Here is a 20,449-nt window from a genome sequence, read left to right as displayed (position 1 = left end):
ACTGCTAAACCAGGAAGCCTGATTTCATAAGTCTAATTTCTTTACAATTAAAGTAGTTGGAAAGGAATATAACACTGCATTATATTTCAGTGGGCTCAAGAACAAATATTCAGGTTATGCAGCTTTGTTAACGATATATTTGAAGCAACCCTTTAATCACTTAGTGATGCACTCATGGTTCTTTGCTCAGATTGATTTCAGAAGTTGCTTTACTATCATGTTAACATGGAAGCAAAGCTTTTTCATATTAAAATTGGAAATTCAACTTTTCATTTCCTTTGGGGTAGTCTTGGGGTTTTTTCATGTTTTATTATTAATGTAATGCTTTGCATATTCTCAGCTTCAATCATATTTCCAGTATCCTATGCAACTTCTGTAGTTTCAGTTTCAGTTTCTGGACCATAGCTTGGCATTTCTTGGCTGTCAGAATTCCAGTGGTGGAATTAAAACCCAGCTCTAAACACAAGCTAGGAAAATCTACCCTGCCACTGCTGTTAACCTGGATATCCATCTTTGCAGAGAAGTATGTGCCCATCTTTACCTTCCCTAAGTAAACAGTTACATGGGCTTTTTACCTTATCTGTTCAGATACAGGCTGGCTTTATTTTCCCTTAAAATATATTGCATTTTTCCAAGATTATTGTGAAACAGTTCTTTAAAAAAAGGGAAAACTCTCTTTCAGAAGACATTGGTAATGAGTGTGTTTGTGAGACACACAGAGCTGATTCATGGACAGTTTTAGTGGTGTACCTTCACTGTAGGTAATTAGCTGGCTCTTACTGATACTTTTTTAGCTTCTTTTGTAAATGCAGTAACTGGAGAAGAAAATGATTTTGCAATCTTTCATGCTAAGGTAAATTTTACCTCTTAAACTTGTAGTTTATTTTCTGTAAATCAAAATGCAAAACTTCACAGCTGAGCATCTAGGTTCATCATTAGATCCTGGATGTGGTTCAGCAAGTTCCAATTAAAAGGGGAAAATTGCAGACTTCCAAAATAATTGAAGTTGTCTGTGAAACAGCTGTTTTTCCTTTAAAACCTTTACTATTCAGTGTTAAAATGTTGTTACAGCAGACCAAAAGATTTAGACCTTATTTAACTGCAGCAAAATGCTGACATAGGAAACACAAGGAAGTTGCTTTGTGAACCTGGATGGAAAATGGGTATTAAATTTTGAAAATGTCCCTATTTATGTGACTTCAGTAGATATTTTGGTGCAAGTCTAAATCTAAGCCAGTTACTTTATTATATGGTTTTGTGTCTTATGCTTTTTCATGCTGTATAAGCTAGAAATAGAAGTCTTTATCAGGCATTTGCTCTACCTGGAAAGGAAGCTGGCAATAGAAGCAGGAAAGTTGTCATTTAGACTGACATCAGGAATTTGGTATTAAATCTGTGCACTGATGCTCTGATATCATGGTGGCAAGTAGTTCTCACTGAACCTTATCAGTATTATCAGGAAATTTTAAAGCCAGCTTATTTTCCACCTTACATGCATTGCCAGACACCCAGCAATGTAGTGCAGAATGCAGTTGGTATGAAAACTAGCTCCAGAATTTATATTGTAGTAGTTATTCAGCACAAAAGTCCTTGCTTATGCTATTAATGAATAATTATCCTATTTCTTTTCATCTCTCACAATAACATTATGAGTGCAAGTACAGAGCAGCAAATCGCTTATTACTGTGTTGGGAACTAAAATCAAGTTGCTGATTATTTAAAGGCAGAATAATTTTGCAGCAAATGCATTTATCAGGGAAATTTTTGTAAGAACACAAACCAACACACCAATACTGGTAATAGGTTAATTCATCTATTGTTGATTAAATGCTCTGTTTGGAAGGTCTCTTGAGGCTATGCAGGAAATGTTCTCACCAAGCCTTATGGTGTGGTCCAAGAGAAAGGAGGATCCACGTGAGCAAATGCAGAGGATGTGTTGGTGACATGTAGCAGAATTTAATTTTTTAACAAAAATACAGTTTTTAACAAGAGTCATTACTCTTGCAGCATGCTAATGTGTTTTATAGCTGAGTGGGTTTTTTAGGAGGTTATAAACTTCCTAACCAAGTCCTGTCCATGTGTAGGGGGGAAGCATTTTAGATTGCATTTCACCAGGAGGTTGCTGTTAGTGCAGCTCCCATAAACACTGACTCAGTGTCTCATTTGTTAGTGTAGGTGTTTCCCATTCCTTTCCCTAAAAGTCATGATGGCTTTCCAGTTCTATCCTCATTGCTTTCATTTTCCATGGGAAGGTGTCTGAAACATTTTGGCCTCTTTATTAAACTTACCAGCAGCAGCTGCTGCCTTTTCCACATTCTGTGCTGCTCATTTTTTGTGTTCTAATCTGCAGTGTTTTGTTGGTGAGGTGTAATCCACATGCATGAAGGAAGCATTAAATAATAAGGAATGAAACAACATCAGCAAATGTTAGAGGAATTTCTGATCTGAAAAAAAAAATTAAGAAGTAAAAGTAAACTTTGCAACCTGTAATGGTAGAGCTTTAAATAACATAAGAATCTATAGATCAGTGAAAAATCTTTAGATAGAAGTGTTGATAAGTAAATTGATACTTCCAGGTTTCATTGAAAATTATTCTGTGCTTTTCTGGACCTTTGGATCTCATTCAAGTTAAACATGTAACTGTTGCTGATAGAACTGAACTTGGAATTCAGAACCAGTGCTGAAGCAGGAGGCAGTACACTGAATACCTGGCAGACTAAATTGCACCATTTTCTTCATACAAATCTATTGCAGTCTTCATTTATGAGAAAAGCGCTCTTCCCTCTGAGCATCTTAAGATGCTGCAAGCATCTAAAGGAGACTTTATTGCTAACAGACCTCATCTTCACCTTGCAGAAGGGCAAGGAGCCAGTTTTGCTTCACTAGCCTTGTGCCAGTCAGCCCTGAAGGTAACTAAGGAGGTCACTGCTCCTTGTGACACGGGTCATCATTCCAAATACAAACTTTGCTCTTGGCGGCATGGCTAACAACTCACTGCCAAGTTTATTCACTTTATTCCCACAGTGTCTGCTCTAGCAGAGACAGAAGCCACACTGTGTGACCCCTGATTGCATCCATTTTAAATGTACTTTGAGTTCTAGTCATATGTACTGAAGGGAGCTTAGACAGCAAATGTTTACAATTATAAAACAGGAGTAAAATGAGTGATCACTGTAAAAAGTTGTAAAAAAAAAGTCATCTTTCCTATTCTTTATAGGGGCGAAATTGAAAAACAGAAATACAGAAATTTTTAAACTTGTTTCAAAATGTATTTTTTTTCATAACACTAAAAGAGCTTTTAAATTTTGATCAATAATTTAAGTATTTTATGTTCATTAGTTTAACTGTTACTTGAGTTACTAATTAATTTTCCCCCCTCCTCCTGTGTATGAGGAATGTTGTCTAAGTAATCTAAACAACCAAATCAGACAGTGTTGAAGCAGCTATTTTGATCTCCAGTGTCACTTCTCCACAAATGGATGTAGAATTTGATAAGAACTAGAAGCAATCCATGTTGCTGTTGTTGCTGAGCTACAGGGTGTAGAGCTTCCAATTACAAAGCTTCAGGCTTTCAGTTTGAATGTCCCAAAAATTTAAGATGATCTGCCCTTTGACAGCCATGGTAAAAAAAAATCAGTATCAAGTGCTTCCAGCTTTTTACTTTTCTTGTCTTCATTTGAAAGAATTTACTTTTGAAAGAAGTGAGGAAGGCATGACAAGTTTTTGAAGGCTCTTGCTTTCACTGGAGCACTATAACCCAGAAGAATGGTTCCTCTGGCCACATTTGGGGGAAGAGACACAGCATTTACCTTTACAGTGTAAAGCTCTGCAGTTCTTCAGACTTCAGCTGAGAAGAATAAGTGACAGCACACAGAAAGTGCAATCAGCAGTGCCAAGGGAATGTTTAGGAAATTTGTAAATTGGAAGGAAATAAACGTCCGTAACAACAGAAGAGAGGATAGAATGGGAAGGGTGAGACAGTTCTGACAGCAGAATTCAGGGTAACTCAATCTGCCAGCATCTGCTCAAGTAAAATGAAGTGACAGACTGTGTGCAAGTTTTAAAAATATGGGCAGATGATTCATTTGTTCTGTAAAGCCCACCTTTGCAGGTCTGTAGATAAATGCACAAATCCAAAGGATGGTTAATCCCATCTCTTTGGCATATCAGTATTTTTGTAGATTTTTGTCCTTATTCTGAGAATGAAAAGTTGGGGTAGAAAGAGAATTTTGCAGGTAAGAAGATAAACCCTTGCCAGACTCTGCACCAGTGGCCAGCACCAAGAGTTTATTTTTGTTGAACGCGATTCTGGTTGGAGCAGGGAACAGAATAAGATTCACGTGGATAAATAAAGTTTTATATTGGATCAAATGACTGAATCATCACAGAATGCCTTTCAGTGGACTAGATCTGGACAGCTGCAGACAGGGGAAAAGGTTGATTCTCTAACTTGAAAACCTGACAGGAAATGGACAGTTGTCTCAGCTTTGCCATGGATACTGCTTTGGCCTGTCAGACACAGGATGATTGCTCAGTTTAGGTACAGTTTAGCTGAATAGGGGTAGAAATAGGTGTGCACAGGTGTGTTCTACAAAACAGTGCATGAAAAAATTTATAAACATTGGCTTAAACAGTAAAGGAGGGTAAGTTTGCTTCCATGAAACATTGCATTGGAGGAGCTTTAAAAGCTGAATTCTTTAATTACAAAAGTAATAAAATGCAGCAGCAATACACAGTATGAACAAATAATAAATTAATAATCCTATTCATCTGCTAATATTGTCTAGTAGCAAGATATAACTTTTTGGGGGAGGAATAATAAACACTTGTAGCATAAACCCAGTTATTTCAGTAACTATACAGCATGGCTTAATTTCCTTAATAGCCACTTTATTATAATTGTCAGTACTTAACAAGAGGGAATCCTTGCTATATTGTTTTTCATATTTAAAGACTTTGCTTACCCCAAGCCATCTGACTGCAGCTATTTTGGGTGTCTTTGTTCCAGATTTTGCCTCTGACACATTTCTTTGTCATAGTTAGAACCCCTGACTCATCGGTAGACGTGTGGGGCTTGGAGTTCTTGGAGTTTTTATCTTTTCTGTCATTGGAAAGAGTCTGCCTCTGAGGAATGGCCTTTTTTGGTGGCAATATATGAAGTGTTGGCCATGAATGCTTTCTCCTTTTCCCTGCATCCTGTACAGTACAGGGAGTGAATTGCATGGCATCTTGAGATGAGGAAGTTGCCTCTTTTTCTGAAACATTATTCTTGGCTGCACTTGTGTAATGTTTGGCAGCCATAGCTGCTTATTTTAAGATGTTCATTAAAGAAAAAAAAAATTAACAGGATGAGAGACAGCTGCAGGTACTGGCAGTATACAAAATTCATAATTACTAAGAGTAACTGAAGCATATTATAGTATAATTCAACCAAAAAAAACAGCTGGCACATGCTATATTTGTCATGAGAGTTTTGCAGAAAGTACTTGCTGCAGCTGGTGGATTTATCACCCGTCTGCTGAAATGCTAGAAGCTCACCTTTTGTTTCCTACTCACTTAGCAAAGACAATGTGCAGTGGGGGCTGATTTAATTATCCAGCAGTTGGAGTTATTGCTCAGTTCTAATATTGAGATCTCATAAGTTGTGTTTGGGGGAGGGTTAACACTCAGAATGAATCAACTGTCTAGCTCAATAGCCATCACATTTCCTTATGCTTACAAGGTTAAACTGTTTCCTTTTAAATATGTGTTCAGTGTGATCTCATTATGAAAATAATTTCTTGATCACAGCTGTGTATGAGCCTGTAAACTCTGTTTATGGTCTGTGCTGCTAAGCATGCTAATTCCACACCTCAGCACAAGCATAGGAGATAGGCTTCTTTCAGTAACTGAGAATTTTTAGGGCACCTAAAAATTGGTCTCCTGTATTGAAAGTGCCTCAGAGGACAAATTACAAAAATACATACATACTAACATACTGTCTTGATCCTGCAATCTTAATCCATATTTAATTCTTACTTTATATGAAAGTGCTCACATGTGATAACAGGTATAATCTATATGTGATTTTAACTGGTTAAGAAGTATCTACCTATTTCTATGAAAGTTCAAAGTTGTTGAACTTTTTTTGTGATAGCTGCCTGGGACTGGTGAAAGAGGTTAAGAAGGTGGGTTAAGAATAGGTCTGTGGAAACTCCTCACCAGATATAGTGGTGACCTGATGTTACAGATGCATTGCAACCTTGTATTTCAAGTGCCATATATCAGTCTTCAAACTTCTGTGAAGTACTAAGGTCAAAAGTTTATAAAAGCAAATTATTGTTGAGAACTGTCATCATTAAAATAGCAGAGTTTAATGTGAAGATCTGAGTATCTCCTACCTTATCTCCATTCCCTCAAGAAGAATAAAGGCTTTAGCTTCCTTTGCAGTGCATGCAGTCTCAGAGCATTTAAGGTGAAGTGGTAGAGACTGGTCAGAGGTTAGAGTAGCTCACTTAGGTTTGCATCTTTCCATGTTTGCCAGAATTACTGGAGTTGTGTCTTTAGTCATCCCCCTTCTTGTGATGAGAGGAGGCAAGAACTGTTTCCTTCAGGCACTAGCTCAGAGATGGTCTGTCACAACCCGGATGTTTTTTGTCTTCAGTGCTGTGTAAATTGAGGATCACTAAAACTTGTTCAGTATAAAAGTAAAAAGACTGCTTTGAAGTAGGTGGTATTTTCCTTTTCCTCACAAAATGTCACATTGTTGTCTGTCTCACAAGTATAGAATGATTTATTTTTGGGTACTTCAAAGCACCTTTAAGAACGCCTACGTTGAGGTCTGGTTATGGAACACTAATTAGAACGTTAATCTCAATATTGAACTTACTGTGCAAAATGCAGCTTATATTTATTGCATACTAGATAGCATGCCTCCAAAATAAGATTCAATAAACAGGAAAAAAAACCCTGTAAAATGTCAAGTGCTCTTGACAAAGTCTTGCTGATTCCAACAAATGCATCTTGTTCCCCTGCCATTAGAGTTTTGAATGCACAGCATGGAGAAGTGCTGTGTGGTGCTTTTGAAATCGGTGCTTTAAGAGTAACCCTGTAATTAAAACCCACCATAAGCCTCCACAATTCACGGAACTATCTATGAAATTACGTTCCAATAACTGAAGTACTACTGTTTGCTAATCAGCATCTTTTCTTCTGATTCCCAGAAGTGAGCTGCGTCAACAAAAACTCCGTAGCCAGGAGCTCATTTCCCAGCTGGAAATAGCAAATGAGAAGGTAGCTGAGGTAAGAGAATGACTGATGTGACAGCTACTTTCAGTTACAGCCTGATGTGCATACACTAAGAGCTTAGCAGAAACCTATTTAGGTGAGTTATGTTGCTGGTTTAGAGAAAATAAAGGATTTTTGACAGGGATAGTCAGTAACAATTGGGAAGCCTCACTCTTTCTTGCTGACTGACATGTTCCAATGGCAGGAAGACAAATGAACTTTACTCTCAAATTACAAAAGTGTAAAGAGAAATCGTCTTTGTATCTTTCTAAGTGACTAATCCAGCAATTCTGGACAAACTTCAGGAAATGTTTCTCAGCTTACTTCTGCCTGTGAATTCCTGCACACCTCTAAACAGGAGCAGGCACTCTGGGATTACAGATAATGTGGCATACACAGGGACACCAAGTTCTCCATGTGCTGTGTGTATGCAGAATTTACATTCTGTGTCCATATATGCATATGGCTAAAAGCATCATCCATTAAAGATTAAGGGCAGGGTTGTTTTGGAATGTACATTATTCAATAATTAATGGCCACTTTAGAAAAGGGCTTTCCTATCAGCCTTATAAATCTGGGATAACATCCAGTTCTATCCAGGATAAGTCCTTCTGTCTTGTTTTTTTGTAGTGCTGTTATTTAGAGGAGAAAAATGATGCGAGAACAGATTTCTGTGAGTAAAGGCTGCTTAAGAAAGACTTTTTGCAGACCCTGTGAAAGGAACAGAGATCTGTAGCAGGTTTATCATCCCATTTGTATTATCTACTGTATTCCTCTTTCTTCTGAGCATAGCTGAAACATTTACATTGCAAGGTTGCATGGATTAAATAACCTGAATTCAAATGTCAGCCTTTATGCATCTTGCTTCAAGATGGTGAAATGAGTTAAACTTCCCCTGCAGACTGATTGGAGAAGTCAGATGATCTCACTTTTGAGCTGGAAAGTCTCTGTGATGTGTCAGCAGTTTGTCCTCAGGCTTCTATTGTAAGGGCAAAACATTTCCACTTCTGGCATTCCTCTTGTGTTAAGCTTTTTTTTTTTATTACTACAGAATAGTGCATTCAGTAAAAAATAATTTGGCATTGTGGTGAGAGATTCTGTTTCCACAGAATGAGACGTTGATGATGGAATATCGGGAGTACATCGACAGGCTTCAGAGGCGGCTGAGCCAGATGGAACAGAGAGCAGCCACAGCATCCCAACAGGTACCCAGCTCACAGAAAGTGCTATCCAAGCACATGGAATATGCAAAATTACTCACTTTACATCATTCCTGAGGCAGAGGTGATCATTTGTGAGCATTACCAACAGGATTTTAAAAAGCTTGCATTTTGGATGTCACCCTCTGACAGGATGTTTACTTGACAGCTTAGGTTTGTTTGTGGAAACCAGTTTGATATGAATTAAACCTGCATGGTTCAAAATGTGTGAGTGAAGGTGTACAGGAGTTTCCAGCTTTAGAAAAGGCAAGTTAGCAAGGACAAAAAAAACAACTCTTAAATAGCTGTAGCTGCTGTTTGCACAGAGCAGATCTGTTGGAGTGCACCCCCTGCAGTTATCATTGGCTGTGTGTAACAGCTGCAGCAGTTCCTGCAATGGTAACAGTTCTGCAGAGTAGGAAATGCTTTTTTCCTTCCAGGCCATTGGGGACGTAAAGGAGGGAGAGTGTATCCAACTCAGTATTCAATTTTTCTCTAGTGTTCAAGCTGTACAACTTGAAGCAAATCCCATGGGGGTTTATACACTGAGTTCATTTTTTTGCCAAGGAAGTCCATTACTCAAGTTGGCCTCCTATTAGGTAAAGATGGTCTTTCTGCCTCCTGCTTTTTTTTGCAGTGATTTAGGAAAACCATTTGCAAATTACAGCTTGTTAATGTGGGTGACCCCATGTGAGCTGCAGAGAGGAAATGTTTGGCTGACCTAAATTGCTCAGTTAGGACAAATGGCATTTTTTTCCCAACAGCAGTGAATGAATGGGCATAGCTGCCAAGCTGTCATAACATAAGCTGTGGTTCCTGGCTCTAAATGCTCTCTGTCATGACAAGGTCTATTCAGCTGCTGAAGATTTGCTCTGAAAGAGGAATTTTTTTTTTTTAAACCTCCTGTTTATTATGTGGATCTGTTTAGCTTTAATGCTTCTGAGATGCTGTCTTCCCATAAAAACCCAAACATGCTTATGTCACATTTCAAGGGAATAAACTCATGGCCTCAGTGCCCACAGAGGAAGAGGTCTTGCTGAAAACATTGGTAATTAGCTGTTCCTCACCAGGCTCTCTCTGAAAGATAACAAAGAGATTTGATGTTGTGCAGCTCAAATGCTGTTGCCAGACTTCAGAACTGCCTTGCCCTCGTGGCAGAGGTTACTGCAGAGGCCTGGCTGCTCTGTAGTGACTTCAGAACTGCTGTGCCAAGCCCCTTCCTTTTTCTCTCCACCCCAAAAAAACACACACTGGCACTGTCCCTGTCAAAGGTCTCCAGTAGAGCTGCAAGAGTGTCCCCTCTTCTGAATCTGGGTATTTATTCTCTCCTAGGCCCCACAAGGCTGAATGTTCACGTGTGAATTCCATCAGATTCAGAGTGGTGATTCTCTCTATTCCTGATCTGTAGGGTGAAGGCTGCTTTCTGACTTGTGTGTTCTCACTACATTGTCCACCTTCATTGTGAAATTGTATCAAATATAGACTGGAGCTGGACTAGTAAGAAGCCTAGAAATTACACTTTTATTGTGGTCAGTTCAATGACTGTAAATCTTAGCTTATTCTGAAATAATGGTAAATCAGTAAGAAACAAAAAAATACAGGATAATGTTTGCACATGTTTAAAACATCTATCCTGTTGGTGGCTTTTAAAGTGTATTCCTGCTACCATCTTGTATTCTCTGGGATCTGAAATAAGACAAGATGACAGTAGTCATCCACAGAGTACATTGTAAATTCTGCTGTTCATCCCAAATTCACACTGCCTGTGCTTGTTCCCTCTCCTTCATGACATATTCAGTATGGAAGTTCTACTGTTACTTTGATCCTACAAAGAATTATTAAGAAGCTGTCATCTGTTTGTGTTTCATTACAGCTCAGCCTGCTAACTACACAGAATAAAAAAGCTGTTTCCCTGAAGGACCTGGAAAATATTTAAACATGTGTTTTATCATTCACCATGTTGGGAGCTAGGAAGGGTTGCTGGAGAAACTTCATATTGGAGCACTGCAGTCAAAAGCACAGCAAGGCTTGTGAAACTTGAAACAGATTCTGGTTCATTCCGGTAAGAAGGGGAGTGGATGAAGATCCTGTACTTGTATGCACAATAAAGATTGGAGGAAGGCTGCAAAATGTTGTTATTCAAGTCCTTTAATGTAGCAAATGAAAAATATCTGACACAGTGCTGTGGCACATTCAGGGTTTTTTAGTCTAAAACCCACTAGCTCCAACTGTGACAAGATTGTGTACAGCGAGTAGGTATTGAAATTCATCTTGGCTTTGCTCACATGCAGTCAATATCTTTAATTTTTCTTTATAGTGCAGGTAACTTGGGAACAATTTGAAGATCCTTTATGAATTATAATTAGACTCATTACAGCATGAATGTCAAAGAGCTGCTGTTTTGATGGTCAGTGTTTGAGGTGCATGATGCCTCCGTTGCCTTCCAGTGTAAAGAATTCAGTTTGGTTTGGTTTGATGCCCCTAAAGTCCAGGTAATAATGAAAATGCTGCTATGGCCACTCAGCTCATTTGTAAGCTCTGTAATCTTCCTGCAGGTGTGCTTTTTCTTCCTAATATACTATTAATTTTTTAAGTATTTTACAATTCTTTGCTTTTCTGATTATCTGCTCCCTTGGTTTGGTATCTGGGCACTTGCAGCTTGCACAAATGTGAAGTTATCCAGCCCTTATGCTTTTTGAAAGTGGGTTTTAATTCTACAAATGCCAGGATGTGGGAATCCTCATGTACATGGGGTTTTTTGGAGGGTTGAGACATGTCATAGCTACATTCTACAGTTACAGCTGAAGTCCATTTTCTCTTTTAGCATACATTACAAGCATTTGATAGGTGTTTAACTGATTTTGAAGTGTTCACATCTTGGCCTTAACTGACATTGTTGCTTGTCCTTCCACTTAAATGTGAAGAGTGTCATTCTCATTCACCTGATAGGTAGTGCTTGATGGAAATGTCTCATTTGGATTAATAAACCTGTGTGTCCATGGCAGTAGATCTTCATACTTGCATTTTAGAGAATGGAGCTGGGCTGATGCCCCACTGAAGACTTTGTGCTGCCTCCTGAAGTCTTGGCTGTTCAGGTAGAGCCTGCAAGATGGATACACCCTCTGAAACAATTCCTGCTTGCTGCAGGGAAAGCCACTAGTTCCTACAGTGGCTGCTTTTTGTTTTTGATAGATGTCTGTATCCACTGCAATCTCTTAACTCTCAGTTTTGGTTAAAAGATGTTGAAGATTCTCCAAAACAACATGGATACATTTCTCAGAAGCTCCAAGTGTCTGTTTGGGTGAGATTTTCATCAATCAGCAGTGTGATACAGAGGCAGGCAAGTGCCAGGCACCTTGTTTCCATTTGCATAATGCACAGCTGAGATGATGACAGGCCACCTGGAAGATTTTGTGTGAGCCATTAATCCCCTTCACTCCTCTAAGGCAGGCTCTGGCTGTGAAGTGAAGCCTGGCTGGAAGGGGCAGGCAGTTCTCAGTATTTGTGTATTTGTTCCTGGAGGCACAGGAGGGCACCTGCATGCTTCCTTGTTAATAATGGGTATGTTCACTTCACCTTGGGGTGCAGCTCCTCTGTGGAGGCTGCAGGGATGACATGAGCACCTCACAGTGAAGGGATGGGGCAATTCCAGCAGATGACACAGGAAAGGAAGAGGTTTCTGTCCTGGTCTGCCTCATGGCACTACCAACAGTGGTCAGATGGAGCTCATCATACACCACCAGCTCATTTCATTTCCCTGGGGTGTCCAGAGGAGGCTGCTCCCAGATTGGGAGATCTGGTTTTTTCAAGATGGATTGCTCAGTGTGTGCTTTCACAGCCTGGTCCATTTCTTGCTCAGCACCAAGTCCATTCCATGGTTCTGCATCTGGGGTTTAGAGGAATCCTCATCTGGAAATCCTGCTATAGAAGCAAATCTCCCAGTAGTGCTTTACCCCAGCCAGCTCAGAGTGTTAATGAACTTTCAGCTTAATTATCCCAAAGATCCAGGGATTCAAACCTCCTGTTCCTTTTCCAGTGGAATACATACAGAGATCATGGACTTTGCAAGGACATCCTCTGTCTACAAATGTAAATGTTTTGAGGTAAGCAACATCTCTTTGAGGATGCCAAGGGGAAAACCACAGTGTGCTGTTGATGGGATGGGCACAGCTGTCAGTAACAAGCAGTCCTAAAAAAACCCCTTAAAAATTTACAAAATCTTGCAGCTGCAGTGTGCATGGTGATACCTGTACTAATCCATGAAAGCTTCAGGGCAGTGAAGTGTTTTTGTAAGAACCCAGATACAAATACCGGGAGGTCTGAACCACTGCTGGCAAGGATACTGCAAAAATGTACAGCATTTATTCACATACAGACAAAAGGCACAATTCTACGGAATATTTTAACAAAAAATACAGCTGTTTCAACTAGATCTTTAGAAATACTTCAAAAAAGGGAGAAAATAAATACAGGATTGGGCCATGTAATATAAAATAGTCATCTCTACATATACTTTTTTATTTCTGTTTCTCTTCATGCACCTTTTGTTTTAATTAATTTCAGCTGAATGGACACCAAAGCTAGGCACATAGTGAAAAATCTGTACAAGTTTTACAAATGTCATCACAATTGTCTCAAACTTCTGAAATGAAGATTTGTACACAACATGAACCCTTCATTTAGTTCTGTGTGAGTTTATAACCTAACAAATGGCATTCCAGGCAACTCTACAGACGTTCTACTAGCCTACAGTTGGACAGAACACACGGATCATATCAAAGATCTCTTGGTCAGTCAGCACAAGGAAAGGTCACGCTTGGAAACAGAAATCCAGCAAATCCCAGTAAAACACACAGGGGTGGGTTTGTCACTGCAGTACCTACAACACCTCCTGCTGAGGGCTAAGCACAGGGACAAAACTAACCTACAGAGCTGGTTGTACCGCAGCCTTTTTGGTTTGGGGTCAGCTCCACTGGAAACCTCACAAAGCTTTTTGCCCTCAGTGCCAGGGGACAAAGCAGCTAAGGCATTCACTCTGCACAACGTTAGTGTTCATAATATAGTGCAAATCAAGAAGGTACCTCTGTCCAAGGGGTGTGAGGTTAAAGGTTTACTCAGAATCCAAATTTAGGGTATTCCATCTATGGCTTGACAATTCCTGTGTAGTCATGAGCTTCTTTCTTATGGAAAATACCAGTGCCTGTCTGGAGAATGTTGCTAGATGTTGAGTAGAACTTCTTGGCTTTTTCCTTTTGTCTGCTGTCTTCCTTTCTGTCTGCTGTTTACACTTGGAACACATCCCAAGAGTGACAATGTAACCTCAGTCACCAGTGCCCTGCCTGCCTTTCATCTCTGTAACTCTGACTTCTTGGGACCAGCAATAGGATTTTGAAAGTGTAATATCTTACATAAAATTACCCTTCTTCAAAAGGTTTAAACTTCGGAGTTTTAAAATAGGGATGCATTCTGGTGAAATATTCAACTGATAATGTTAACTTGCATAGCAAGACAGGGTGTTAAACCTTTTTTATTTTCTGATTGAAGCCTCAGTCCTAGGGCAGAGGAATTCTGTGTTGTCAGTGTTCCCTCCTCGGGAGGCAAGGGTCAGACATTCCAAGGTGAGTGGATGCTGTAACAGCAGGCTGGGAGTGGGAAGGGGGAGGAGAAGGAGGTTCTTCTCCTGCCTGGCTCTCTGTTAACACATTTCTGCTAAACCTTCTTCACCAGTACATACCTCTCCTACATCTATGGAAAAATTCCAAAATGTACAGAGTCCTAACACTCCACTGCGGTGTGTGTGCTCCACTTGGTACAGAACAGTATCCTCACAACCTGTTCATATTATTGCTCACAGCTTACTCATTATTGCCACTTGCAATTATTAAAAAAGTACACAATCAGAATACGAGTTCCCTCTTCCATCAAATCTAGTCCATAATAGAATGAAATAGTTTCTTCTTTGCTTGACTGTAAAGAGCTAATCACAATGTATTGCCTGTGCATTTTACCCTATTTAAAAATATATATTCGTGTCCATTTAAAGCAACCTTTTAGTGTCATAAGCCTGACTCTCCCAGGACATATCATTAGTGCATCTGTGGTGGCCTTTGGGAAATCCTCCTGCGTAGTGCCATTGAAAACTAATGTCTGGAATTGTCATCACACTCCCAAAGGCAGGTGCCTGACTAGGGTGACAGGTTAGTCCATGCAGTGCTGGAACCCCCAAACCTGCCCCTTGCTCAGAACTGAGCCATTTGGGAACATCCTGTGTGTCAGTGCCAATCTTTCCAAGCCCTGCCCTGTCCCTTCCTCCTCCTCCAGTGCAACGTTGTGGCTGTGCCTGGTCATTTACGTGTAAACTCTGGAGCATAGGGAGGGGTTTGAGCTGCCACCTGTGCTCAAACTGAACACAACAGAACACATTCTGCAGAGAGAGGAGAGAGCTGCCCCTGCCCAGGGATAGGGAGCATTTGTAATGGGATTTACCAGTGCAGTGCAGCATGGTCTAACAACCATCTTCCATTCAATACTCACAAGTTAAATTAAGAGCTTGTGCTTTTCCAGAAGTCAGGGGAAGCGAGTACAATTTTCAGTGCCTTTTAGCTAGAAGGGATGAACACAGCCTGATTCCTCCTACCCACCCTAGCCCCTTTTAAAAGATTTTTGTGAGTTCTGTGCATCTCAACTCCTGTTTTAGTAGCTATGTCACTTTCCTGCTTACTCAGGAAAGTTGCAAATAAGGAAAACTCCAACTTCTCACAGAAATGGGGAGGGTGAGGTGGTGTAGATGGGGCAGAGGAGAAAAAAAAAAAAAAAACCAAGAAAAAAAAAAGGAGCTTAAAACAGCTTTAAGTGCATGTAAACATATTTATACAACTCAGAAAAAAATGGGCTTTCAGTTTGCCAATCTGTAGCTCTAAGAATGCTCCTCTCTCACGTGATGAGTAAGGTGGAGTTGGCTTGCAGGCAGTGACTCTACTGACCCCGTGCCTGTGTCCAGTCAGGTTGCCAGGATGCTCCTCCGAATAATGTCCGTCCTCCTGCCGATGCTGCTGTTGGGGCTGAGCCTCTGCTGCCTGCACTTCTTTTCCGCCACTTCCGTCTCCGAGTCGCTCATTTCGGCGTCGGGGACGTACCCATCGTTCTCACTGTCAGGCTTTAACTTGCTTTTTGTCCTCTCCTTCGCTGCAACTCTGCCCACGCCCAGGTAGGGGTAGCCGGAGTTCTGGCGGCAGGCCTCCTCCAGGCTCTCCCCCTGCTGCTGCCTCTCCCCCTTCTTTGGAATTCGGAATCCGCCCCAGTTTTTCCCTGGGCTCGTGGGTGCGGTAGGCACTTTAACGACTGTCTGATTAGAGTTTACTTTGACCAGACCCCCGTTACATTTAGGCACTATATCCCTCCGAGTGCCAGGCGCTGACCTACCACCGGAGTGGTTCACAGCCCTTTTGTTTTCCAGTTGCCTCTGAGAGAGTTCTGTGGGTCTCAGCGGTTTGTGGGTGTGTTTAGAAGTCTTTTCCTTCAGCTCTGCCTTGGCCACCTCGCACTGCGGGCGATTGTCTCTTCTTTTCCTGTGCTCTGGTATAACAACGCCGTTTTTCCGCTGTGCCGATACGATCCGCGTCTCAGCAAAGGTCTTGTCAAAATTGAGAAAGCTGCCTGGAGCTGCGCCTCCTTCCCTGGGGCTGGGCTGCCCCAGCAGGGATTTGCTGTCATTGCCAGACCTGTCCCTTACCCTGTCTCTCTTGTGCGTTTTTTTCAAGGAGTGGGCCAGAGACGTGCCCATCTGCTTCCTGAAGAACGCAGAATGCCACTTCAGGTCCTCGATCTTGGGGGCGTTGGGGCCCAGCGAGGGGCTGTTGAACAACACCGTGTTTTCCATGGAGGAGAATGAGGAAGGCACACCTGCATGGAAGCAAACTACGTTCAAGTCAAGCAATCCCACAGCTGTGTAAATACCTGTTAGCAATGTACCTGTTTTAACTCTGCTCCTCATGCTTGACATGTTCACGTCAGAAATGGGTATTTGGCTGCCTGTCCTGCACTTTCAGGTCACAACTCTGTGGCTATGTCATGGTTTCACAACAGCCTGCTGGTGTGGTTTTGTTTTCCTATACCTGCACCTAATTACACTTGTAGCAAACACAAGTCCTAGCACTACTCTGTCCACTAAGACACTCCTCAGAGACAGAGGCAAAATGCAAGCAGCAAGTGGATCTCACTGATGCCATCTAAAATATGGTTTATTAATTACTCAATAGTTAAAGGATAATCTGGCCACTGCAGTAATTTTGAAGGTATTCATCCTTCTGGGGAATGAAATGAGAACAAATGAGGCCCTGTTTGTCCTTCACAGCTTGTAAGCAAGCCTTGTCCCTGTGGTCTAACATAAGGAAGGGAACACTGAAGCATACCTGAAACTCTTTCTTGCTCCAGCTGCTTTGTGTAGCTGTTAAATATCTGTTCCTGAACTTTGCAAACAGATCTCTTGATTTTTTCTCTCCGTGTCACCATGTAAGTGAGGTTACGCACCTGGAAAACAGCAAGGGGATGGTTTTACAGGAATTGTATTCCCAGGATCTTGCCCTATCTGTGCTTTGAATTAATGCAGCTGGAGTACCACACACCATTTAAACAAATTAGTAGTTAATTTAACCACCTTCAACACAATTCTTAGAGAACAGTGTGTTGGGCTGACAAATTACCTGTTGAATTGACAGGCAATTTAATTGACAGATTATTCCATCAGATTTGGAGAACCACAGCACAGAGGTAACTTCTACAAACACCTGAGTCATACACACACAACAAAATCTAGGGAAATATCTCAGTATTAAATACTTCCCAGATGAGGGAATCACAGAGAAATACAGCTGGATGATTCTAAGGCTCCTCTCTCAGTACAGGATGGTGCCCTGCCTGTGAATTACAACCTTGTGGCCTGATCTGGAGAAAGGTAACAAGTGTGTTTGTTTTTGCAAAGGTTCTTTTTTTAAAATCTAAATTATCTTTAATGTACCATCAGTGGGAACAGAGTAGTAAAACATTAAAACTATTACTAAAATCATGTATCCTGTTTTGACATCACATTTAGGAATGGAAAGGATACGCACAGAATAATCTAAGATCCAGGGTACATAGTTACAAACTAATTATTTAGCTGATCAAAGAGAGGATGACAAGAAAGCTTGAGCACATGGAGCAGGAAGAAAAGATCCCAGGCAGCTAAGATCTGGGCCATCAGAACAGCTACAGAAGGGCCATAGGCTGAAGTTGAAACTAGGAGAAAAATCAGAAGAAAAACTACAGCAATTCATTATAAGAGTAATTAGGCACCAGGATCCTTTACAAAGGATGCAGTACATCCATGAGAACCTGCTGTCCTGATTTAAAGATTAGACAGTATTATGAAAGAAAGGCTCTGGTTCACCTACAGGTTACTGAGGTAAGACCTCCTGAGCCAGCTTTCGTCCATGGCCTACATGAGCAATGTGCTGTAGAAATATGAAAAGCTAATTTCAGTGTTCTTTACGGCTCTAAGAGCCCTTAAATTAACCCAAAAAGAAAAGAATTCAGGATCAGATGTACTTACTGAAACACCAAACTGATCATACTGAACTTTTTTTCAAACATTCAAAACCTAAAAGAATCAGACATCATTTATCTCCCAAACCTACACAGTCCAGGGAAACATCATCCTACTCTGGTATGCCAATGAAAACCAGACCTGCTGCAAATCAAGGTAAGTTTCATCATGCTTTTCACAGGATGAAAGGAGCATGGAAAGCCCTTAAAGGCTGAAAAGGCTTCAGCTGGGGGCTGCAGTACAGTCCACAGCCATCAGAGTTAATCAGTAAAAAAGCACAAGCAAAAACACGACAGTCCAGTTGCAGGTGATTGAGTGCTACACGCCAAGACCTGCTGGCACTGTGACTGACCTCTGTGCAAAGGGCAATTGCTGTGCTCTGGAGAAATTTAGTGTTAATGGTCCTGCCTGCCAGCACAGCTCTGAGCTGAGCTGCAGCTTGGGAACTTGGCTGCCTGTGGCCAGCACAGGCAGTGCCGGGGCTTACCCGCTCCAGGTCCTGCCGGAGGTGTGTGAAGAGCTGCAGCCTCCTGAACAGAACATCCTGCTCCCGTTTAGCCAGATTGTCCTCCTCATCCTTCTTTGGGGTAATCAAAGGCTTATTGAAATTGGATTTCCTCTTCAGTTTCCAGTACTGGTAAAGGAATTCCACCGGCTCCTCAGGCAGCCGCAGCACTTTGGCCACTTCCAAAGACTCCACGAACGTGTAGAACTCATCCTCCAACTGCTGCAGCTTTTGCTTGCGGAGGCTGACCCTGTGGGCCTCCTCCTGGTTTTGATCCATGCTGTGGAAAGGGTCCATGTGGGCAGGAAGGGAGGTGTCCTGAATCCCATTGCTGTTCTCCTGACCTGGGCTTTCAGTCAGTGTCTCAGCATCCGCTTTCTTGGTGGAGCTGTGCTTGGGGCAGTACGACTTGAACTTCACCTCGTCGTTCTCTGCCAGGATGGTTTTCATCTCCAAGCCGCGGTCAAACGCGCAGGTGACGTGAAAGGCAGTTCTGCAGTTTTTCACTGAACACTAGGAAAATAAATTACAATTAACCAAATAAACGTGAGGTTAAGAAGCCACACTGCCTAAAAGTACTGGAGAATTCAGGGCTGTTTTGGAAGAAGAACCCTGTCACTGTGTTCTGCTTCTAAGCTGCACGTACTTCCTTGCTCTCTTTAATTAGGGTTATGACTGAGTGCTTTCAGGCCAGGATCAAGTGGCCCAGAGGGACAGGAGTGTTTAACCTCCAGCCCCACCATGCTGTTCCATACACAAAAAGCCACAAGAGGAACACTCCTACTGACACCAGAGCTACTTGTGTACAGCACTGATACCCAAAGTAAAGTGTTCCCCTTTGGACTGTGCCAGCACCAGGGGGGGAAGTATATTGTGGTGGCTCCAGGCCAGTCTGAGATTTTTAATTTAAGTCTTTCCCAGCACCTGGACCCATACTATCCAAAAGGCCTCAACCAGAGGGAATTCTTCCCCCCGTTATCCCAGTTTTAGAATGTCAAATATTAAATCACTGTCAACCATTACTTCACTGAGTACAGCATTCAACTCACCTTGAAGAAGAGGAGAACAGGAAATTCAAATGTTGTAATTTTTCTTCCTGCTCAGTGAACCCAGCCATCATAGAGTGATGGGCACTAGTTCAGCCAATTTAGCAATTCATTTCCATTATATCTAATTTCCTTTTGCAAAATGTTATCATACATACCACCAGTTGAAAGGTTTAAATACATATAAATATGTATATATATATACAAACACACATACATGTGTGTTTGGACCCACTCACACCTCTGGTGAACAGGATTTGAAGTGGAAATGAGCATTAGTGCTTCTAACTAGGAAACAAAACTATGCTTAACCCAAACCACCGACCCTGAAAGAGGAACACAGTGCACTGGGATGTTTATACAGTGCTTTGTACAGAAGCCAAATCTCTCTCTCCTCTGGGTTTTCCTGCTCAGGTTGACTCAGCAGCCAGATGGCTTATAAAGGTATGGCAGGGTTTAAACTGCACAGGTTTCAAATGAGCAGTCTTTAATAAAAGCAACATTAAAAAACACCAAAGCATATTTTGCCCTTTCCTCTCCTACCAACAAACAGGCCAGGAGCATCCCAACTGGAACACTGGGCAGTACAGAGAAGTGCTTTAGCCACAACTACCTCTTACTGCAGCTCATGTTTTATGGGGAGAACAGGGGAAAGCCTGTCTCACAGGGAGGAAATCTGCTGAACCTGGGGGAATATGCAGTCTTGTTTTTCCCAGCTTATTGCAGCTGCTCCCTGACCAGCCTGACACACACTTCCAGCTGCCACTTTTCCTAATTGTTGTGCATGTATCAGAAGGTGGCCTGGAGAACAGACAAAAACAGCTTCAGCTACATAAAAGCAGCCAAGAGG

At 41.4% G+C, this 20,449-nt stretch overlaps 2 protein-coding genes across 13 annotated transcripts in view; one reads left to right on the top strand and one right to left on the bottom strand.

The window, feature by feature from the left end:
* The window catches only part of SCLT1 (sodium channel and clathrin linker 1), a 33,499-nt gene extending 17,204 nt beyond the window's left edge, over window positions 1-16,295 (top strand). Inside the window, exons 19-22 of one of the 3 annotated variants that reach the window (XR_004417909.1) lie at window positions 7,203-7,281; window positions 8,376-8,471; window positions 10,339-10,527; window positions 16,226-16,295. Coding sequence is in view for 2 of the 3 variants with exons in the window: in XM_033059415.2 (XP_032915306.1) it covers window positions 7,203-7,281; window positions 8,376-8,543 (247 nt within the window). In the remaining variant the exon portion in view is untranslated. Of the gene's footprint in view, window positions 1-7,202; window positions 7,282-8,375; window positions 9,746-10,338; window positions 10,596-16,225 lie in introns of those variants that run through there. The other 2 variants (XM_033059416.1, XM_033059415.2) reach the window with 2 other exon arrangements.
* Window positions 12,797-20,449, bottom strand: part of JADE1 (jade family PHD finger 1) — a 42,096-nt gene continuing 34,443 nt past the window's right edge. For all 10 annotated transcript variants that reach the window (XM_033059414.1, XM_033059410.1, XM_033059413.1 and 7 more), the window contains exons 9-11: window positions 18,536-19,066; window positions 16,877-16,994; window positions 12,797-16,367 (exon numbers count right to left, since the gene is read on the bottom strand). In XM_033059414.1, coding sequence (XP_032915305.1) covers window positions 15,466-16,367; window positions 16,877-16,994; window positions 18,536-19,066 — 1,551 coding nt within the window. In that variant the 3' untranslated portion in view covers window positions 12,797-15,465. The remainder of the gene's footprint in view (window positions 16,368-16,876; window positions 16,995-18,535; window positions 19,067-20,449) is intronic.

Source organism: Catharus ustulatus, chromosome 5 (genome assembly GCF_009819885.2).
Source record: "Catharus ustulatus isolate bCatUst1 chromosome 5, bCatUst1.pri.v2, whole genome shotgun sequence".
Taxonomy (NCBI): Eukaryota; Metazoa; Chordata; class Aves; order Passeriformes; family Turdidae; genus Catharus; species Catharus ustulatus.
The sequence above is the reverse complement of the archived record's forward strand: the minus strand, read 5'-3'. Positions and strand labels throughout refer to the sequence as shown.